Here is a 7794-nt window from a genome sequence, read left to right as displayed (position 1 = left end):
AAAGCAGGTGCCCCTTAACTACAGTAGGCCTAATTGTTAAAAATACTTAATGGAAAAGAGTTGTTTTTGTGTTATAGTCTACAAAAGTGTCATGTTAATGTATAATTCTTGTAAAATAGTATATTGTAAATTGCTGAGTTTCATTCTTATAAAATCTTTTAATATATAAATCATTTAATGAGTGGATTCTTGCGTGTGGGTTGATGGGGGGCACCTCTGGGGCTGTTGCCCAGGGGCACCATGAGGTCTTAATACGCCTCTGCCTGTCACTCAAATGCGAACGGCAGGATAGGGATTGTTCTTAATGGGTTTGTTGTGTTGCGTTGCGCCGCATCTTGTGAGGACAAAATAAAAAATGATAATAGGTTCCAATGGGCTCTTTTGTCGCATAGCGCCATTTTGCATCCAGTGTAGACAGGGTGTTACACTGTTATATTTTAGTTGCAGATAGGTTAGCATCTTTTGCAACTTAAAAAAACATCATACACTTTATAGTACTTTTTCATTTTTATAATTTAAAATGTCAGGATAGCGTTCTTGTAGGTTTTCGTTTAGTATCCTTGAAACGCCAATACAACATAACAAACCAAACAGCAATGTTGTTTATGTTGAAATTTTCAATAAAACGTTAGTGTAAATTTAATGTTTTTAAAACATTGTAGAAAGCAAGCTTATAAAGAGTTTCAAATGTCAAACATAAATGAATGGTATTAAGTTATAACAGAAGACACTAATTAAATAAGAACAGTAAATTGTTAAAGAAGAACAGTAAATTGTTAAATAAGAACAGTAAATTGCTTAAATTAGGAAGAGGAACTTTCTGAGACAAGGCATGTCACTATTGTCATGATCACCAGCTGGAGAGGTCTTTGATGTCCAGCAGAGGGCACTCCCCTCTTGAGCAATTTCTTTTTGGGACAACAATTCCTATAAACCACTGTCTGGACTCATCATGCCAAACTACCTTCAAGGCTTTGTCATCAGCCTTGTTTAATTTTCTATTTAAACCTTGTCCTGCGTTTCTGAGCATTGGCCCTTGATGACGTTGGTTATATACTGTTTGCCTGTGTTTTGACCTTATGCCTACCTACCGATTATGATTCTGGTTTATCTCCAATGAACAACAGCGTATAAATTCTCAACCCATATGTCTCTTCGAGCAGTATAGTAATGGCTCAAAATAGTGACCTTTTAAGTCGCATAGGCTCCCCAAATTTAATTTGTGCAATCCCAAAATATATTTGAGAGTTTTTATGGGAGTGCAAATAATTGTAGTGGGGCAACCCGTTTTCGTTTCTCTACAAAACATTTGCTAACTACTTCACGGTATGTGTCTGCTGCGAGCTGATACAGTAACCAGTTCACCATAACCAATTAAACTTAATCTTTACATACTTTAATGCAGACTTTAGTTTGGTTATTATTAGGTAATGGTCATTCCTTTGACCATGCAAACAACAGGCTTGTTTAACTTCAAGCTGCGCTGCGTACACTGAGAAAGAATCGAGAGCCGTATGCTTTGAAATTGTGCTCCAAGTACTGCAATGTCATCTGTCGATCGGTCTTGCGTGGCGCTGGATGAAATCAAACAAGCCTAATAACATGGATTACCCTCTCTAACGTTATCCACACAAAGACGTCCTTGCTTTTCCTCGCCATCATGTTCATTTTGTACTGGCTAGTAACCAACTGTCATCAACAACCAACTTATGTGTGCTAAATTAATACAACTGTTTACAAGTGTATGTGCTAGGGTTTTCATTGCCAAAGACATGCAGCCCTTTCTCCATTGTAGATTCATGTAGCAGCAGTTATCCCTGAGCTCTACGGTGAACTGCAAAGCTGAGAATGAACTGACAATTAAAAGTTTGTTTCTCCTGAACATAGCAACCACACTGTGACCACAAAACCACAGTACAAACCAAACCATGAGCAATTTGAACCATTACATCCCTACTATAGACATCTCGACTGAAGAAAACATTCCACCCAAATCGAAATATTCAAAAGAACCCAATTTAAAATTTTATTTTAAAACCAAACTAAGCTCTAAAAAAATGGTACTACATAGCAGCCAAGGTTCTTGGCTTGTAATCATAGGGAAACCACTTTAAGCACCTCAGAGGTTCTTCAGCGGTTCTTTGAGATGACTGAGGTGTTATATAGAAGCGCTGAAGGGCTTAACAGGTTCTTTATATGGAAGTGGGGCTGTATGGTTCTTCAGCGGTTAAGGGTTAAGATATGGTTCTATATAGCACTTAAAGCAGCTCTAGAGAACTTTTACTTATGGTTCCCCCATGTGGTTGATAAGCGCAATTGGCTGTTATCAGTCTCATAAATACTGTCACTGCGTAAGCTTCCCCGTGGGCAGCGCAAGAAAACCGCTGTTACATCATGTCACTTCATAAACTGTGCGTGTACTAAAGCGCTCTTTTGGCCCCCGCGGGGTATACAACTGGGCTGTACTAATACAGGGCTCTCAAGTTTTATTAAATGTTTGGAGTGAGATCAAATCTGTTATGAGAGGAGCCACTCAAAGTTTCAGCAGCGGCTCCCTCAAGTCCCACCCAATTATCTCAAGGTTTTCTAGCAGTTCAATTTTACTATTGCTATAATTGACCAGCACAAATAAAAATTGTACAATTGGGTAAATCATATATTTACAAATGATTAAACCAAATTGCCTGTTCATGGCATCTGAACATCGTTTCTTACCTTAAAACCGAAAGTAAACAGCTTTTCCTTGCAGAAGATTTCAAATTCACAATTCATGTCCAGTTTTTTTTCTCATGTGGCAAGTAGCCAAATAATAAGCGGGATAATGTATAAGCAGCCTGCTGTAATCGCAAAATAAGCCCCTTGGGTGTGATACAAGAGCTTTCTCGTCGGGTCCTGATCACACTGTCGGGGCTTATTTCTGCAATAACAACCGGCTGCCTGTACATTACCCCTTACTTAATGCTGCTCAAATGTGCCATATTAACACCAATATTACATAATCTAAGATGAATGTAATTTAATTCATTTAAAGTGTAAGTTATACATTAAACATAAATGATAAAAAAGACAAAAACAAGCAGATCCCATCCCCATTGATTCCTATATTTATTTATGGCAGTAAATGGGGGGTGAGATCTGTTTGGTTACTGACATTCTTCCAATACATTCCTTTGTGTTTAGCAAAACAAAGACATTTTTACAGGTTTGGAACAATCTGAGGGTGAGTAAATGATGACAGAATTTTCATTTTTGAGTGAACTGTCCCTTTAAGACTGATGCTGATGTTTTTGAGTCAGAGGAGCATGCCATATATATAAAAACAGGCACTGCAAGATTTAAACAAAAAAATAATAATATTGATGCTTTTGGTATTGTAATTATGATTATACATTAAAATCGTTTTTTGCATGTCATATTTTAAGTTAGGCAGACAAACTGTTTTTTTGCATTAGTAAATCTTCACATTGTGTCATGGTTCTGCTTCATTTAGTCTTGGATTTCCTGGTCCTGAGGCAGAGCCATGACAAAGTCTTTGGTTATGTGTGGAGAGAAACATATTATTGTCCTTTTGACAATAATATGCGTTCTCTCCAGTGTCTTGTCATTGGCCCCGCCCCTCTCGTTTCATGTATTGCTTCCCTGCCGTGTCTAATGTTTCTCACCTGCCCTGTGTCGTTATCCCTCGTTTGTGTTCCCTTTAAAATGCCTCATGTTTCATTGTCCTGTGCGTTTCGTTGTGTTTGGTGTGTTTTGTGTGACCCCGTGTTCCCGCGTCTCAGCCTTGCCTTGTCCTGTCCGTGAACCTGTTTAGTTAAGTGAGTTGTTTTAGTGTTCTTTGGTTTTTGTTTTGCCCCATTGTGGGAAGTTTTTCTTTGTCTTTTAAAAGCGTTTTTGGTTATTGTGTTTGTCCCCCATCGTGGGTTTTTATTTTGTAGTTATTATTAAAGTCTGTTTTGTTTACCCCCTCCTTCTGTCTGCACCTGGGTTCTGTCCGCCACAGTTCGTGACAACATTGTCTCTTAGCAGCATGAAAAAGAAACGTTTATTCAATTTGGAAATAATAAATAGAAAGTGAGCGAAAACAATCATTAATTTAAGTTATACCATGGTCTGTTTGAATACTCGATTCTGATTGGATGGAAGGTGTGCATTAAAACCCTTTAACGCACAGGTAGCTCCAGTAAATTTGATTACATTTGAAATTTAACTGACAAAATCACTGTAATTTTCACCTGTTTGATCTAAAATTTCACTGTAAACATCAATAAAAGATTTGAAATTACCATGGTATAAGCGGGATAATCCACAGCTAGCCGTGCGCTAAAGGATTTTAATGCACTCCGCTTCGCGTCGGGTAGTTCTTGGCCTCCACGTCGTGCATTAAAACCCTTTAACGCACGGCTAGCTGTGGATCATCCCTTACTTATAATTAGTGCTGTAGTACTCGAGTCCGGACTCAAGACGTTTTTTTATGATCTCGGACTTGTCTCGGACTCGTTGGTATTTGCACTCGGACTTGTCTCGGACTTGGTCATTGGTCTCGCCAAATGTTCTAGTCGGTCTCGACCGAGTCCAGATATATACAGTATATATTTTTTCTCCTTCAAAACAAAACATTGATAGAGCATACTTCTTGTGATCTGAAAACTGTTGCCGACTCAAGAACGAGAGCCCCGCGTGTTCATAAATTCTCTCTTCACACAGCAGTTCAGTGTGTGCTGTTGGTGTAACTAAATAACTCCGGTATATTGGTTCAAGTCCTCGGGACTGTCATGTACGCCAGAAAGTGAAGAACTGAATTAATTTGTGGGTAATATTAAGTGTTTATGGGAGATGCTAAACGTGAACAATTCAGGTGAACTGGTTCGACTGGTTCACTTAAAAGAATGAACCGGTTCAAATGAACGATTCGTCCACGGCACAAACTGAACAGCAGCAAACATTCATCAGGCACGATGTCAGCGAGCAGCGGCATAATAACATTTGGTTTTACAAACCATAAAGAATTTATCGACAGTGCGCTTAAAAGGAAAGTTTTTGCAACAAAACTTTTTCCGAAACCTGTAGGACAACATCCAATTTTGTAAGAAACCTGCAAAGGCATCACAAAGAGTGTGAGTTAATGCCATGTTTCAGAGTTAGCATTGCATTTGAATATTTTTAGAAAGTAGTTAGGAGTTTAGAAAGTAGGGCTTAAAGATAAGATTGATCGTATTTTTATTGTCATTGCGATATTAACATGTTATTTAAGTATGAAAGAAACGTGCTTTAAAACGAGCCGTGGGGCCTCTGCTCTTTCTGGCAGCTCCTCTATCGAACACGCATGGGCAGGCGCGTGCACACACACACACGCACACACACACACACACACACACACACACACACACACACACAAAGGTGTTAAAAAGTTCCTTAAAAAAGTGGGAGGGGGTTTGGTTACTTTGGGGGACACTAAAGCCCAATTTATGGTTTTGCGTCGGATGCAGAGCCGCATACCCTACACCGTAGCCTGACGCGCACCTCTCCAAAAATGTAACAACGCGTCAACTCAACGCGGACCCTACGCGGACCGCAAGCGCTGTGATTGGTCTGTTTGAACCCCTCCCTCAGGTCAAAAAAACTTGTTTACTCAAACGCATTTCAGAATGAATTATCTAAGTAAATTATTTGTGCTTCTGCATTTAACATCTCAAGCTGCAACAAAAGTGACAGTTTACTTGCCGCTAACACTGCTAATGCTTGAGCTCATTCTTCTTCGGCTCTTGTCTTGGTTACACAAGTAACACGCGCGTGGACACTGACGCCTAGTGGTCATTGCCTGTCGACACGGACAACAAGGCAGAAGTGTAAATGAAAACCGACACGTAACCTACGGCGTAGAGGCTAAGGTCCTACACACGACTATAACTTAAGCTTGAGTCATAAGTTCAAGAATGGGAACATATTCAAGTGTTTGCTGGTTATTTGTTACATTTTCTATTGGCAGAATAGGATTGTTACACTTCAATAAAAAAAGTGAAGTTACACTTCGGCTTTGTGACTTTAGTGCTATACCTAAAGTAAATAAAATTACCTTATTTTAAGGTAAAATAAAATTGTCTTTTTGATCATTACAAACATGTGGTTACATTTGTGATTGAAGCATGCATTGTGGATACGGTATACAACATAAAACACAATGTAAAATTTTACAGAGAAAAAAATCATATACTACAGTACCCTTGAGTTCTGCTCCCAAAAGGACTTTGGCACCAACTGAACAGGTAAATGAGTTTTGATGAGGTGAGGAGAAGTCGTCAGATTATCAGCCAGTTCTGTCCCTGAGAGTGATTTCAAAAAATACATTTACATTTAAGATAACATTACATAAACTACATCTCTTGCAAACTTGTATGATTTAACTTAAAGTGAATTATTCTGTTATCGCTGACCCGATGGAATAACTTGAAAGCAGGACTCCAGGAATGGCACCCTCATGTAGATAGGCTGTGAAGTCTGGCGCTCTGGAGCCTCATTACCAAAATACAACAGGTCCAGTATATAAGAAACCCAGGTAGTACCTAGTGGAATGATGGAGGAAAAGTTTTTACATTCGTAAGTACAGTATGTGCCTTTTGGACAGCATGCACGTCATGTAAAAAAAATCAGCTTTATGTATTTTTACTGCAGTCACAGTATGTGGTGTAAAAGTCTAAACTTTGAGCTTTGACTTTGACTGCAGCACCACCATAAGCAGCATATATTCGGATAACACAGATCCAAAACTGTCTAAGGCTTTTGTCTGAAGCCACAAATATCAGCATATATCTGTTCTGCCTGTTAAAAAGTGTCCCATATGTAAACCTATTCTGTAATTTCTGTAATTCGTTACGTGGATTTACAAAATACATTCATGTGTTTGGAGGAGGCGTGGCTTTAAAAAGCAAATCGCATAGAGGGTGGGATTACAATTTCAGTGCTAGCAGGCTAAAGTTAGCACCTTTCCAAATCAACCACCCCACCTTTCACACATCACCGTCATGATCTGACACGTTTCTTACATATATGTTTTGCAACTAAAGCACCCAAAGACAGGCACAGTGATGTGCAAACTATGATATTGTAAGTCTTAAAAGTGAATAAATTAATCTTCATCGGTGTTTTACAGAAACTATATGATCCATGCATGATGCAATACGATTTTGTAATTAAATGAATTTACATTTTGCCAGATTGCTCCATATATTTAAGTCCTCTGTTCACGTGCGCTCGTAGCATTAGCACAGCATCAGTTGTCCACACTGTTCGTTAGCCTCACGTGCATCACACATGCTCAACATCATCAGCTCCTTGGTTCTCAGTCAGACGTGTCCGAAAGAAACAGCTTTTGGTTCAGTGTACTGGTGATCTGAAAGCTGCTAAAACCGTCGAGAACGAGCTTTGGATAAAAGCGTCTGCCAATTGAATAAATGTAAATGTAAATGAAAGGTCACACCTGATGTAAGCGGAAGCTCCGACCCAATGTATATGAGTGTGGAGAAAGAAGACCGTTCAAAGACCGGTCAGTTCGTGTGGATATCAGCGATGTTTAAATCTTTTGAAATCTACGTCACGCATAACCTTTCCAATGTGATTGTATAATACGGAAGTCATAGACGTGCATCATTGGGGCACTCCGAGGCTGTGCAAGCCATATATTTCTGTTTAAAAGTATAGAATTTTTTCGTTTTCTTGGGAAAGAACCAAACGTTTCGCTAGACAACGCCCTTATTCATCGGCTGTTGTCGTGTAGAGCCTATTGAAGCTGCGATGAAA

The 7794-nt window shown here is 39.1% G+C and overlaps 1 protein-coding gene across 1 annotated transcript in view; it reads right to left on the bottom strand.

Annotated features, from left to right (window-relative positions):
- The window catches only part of LOC130568109 (cytosolic sulfotransferase 1-like), a 14429-nt gene extending 7005 nt beyond the window's left edge, over nucleotides 1-7424 (bottom strand). The window contains exons 1-3 of the mRNA XM_057356779.1: nucleotides 7202-7424; nucleotides 6432-6560; nucleotides 6220-6320 (exon numbers count right to left, since the gene is read on the bottom strand). Of these exons, the coding sequence (XP_057212762.1) occupies nucleotides 6220-6320; nucleotides 6432-6477 (147 nt within the window). The 5' untranslated portion in view covers nucleotides 6478-6560; nucleotides 7202-7424. The remainder of the gene's footprint in view (nucleotides 1-6219; nucleotides 6321-6431; nucleotides 6561-7201) is intronic.
- Nucleotides 7425-7794: the final 370 nt, after the last annotated feature.

The sequence above is a fragment of the Triplophysa rosa genome, linkage group LG17, assembly GCF_024868665.1.
Source record: "Triplophysa rosa linkage group LG17, Trosa_1v2, whole genome shotgun sequence".
NCBI lineage: Eukaryota > Metazoa > Chordata > Actinopteri > Cypriniformes > Nemacheilidae > Triplophysa > Triplophysa rosa.
The sequence above is the reverse complement of the archived record's forward strand: the minus strand, read 5'-3'. Positions and strand labels throughout refer to the sequence as shown.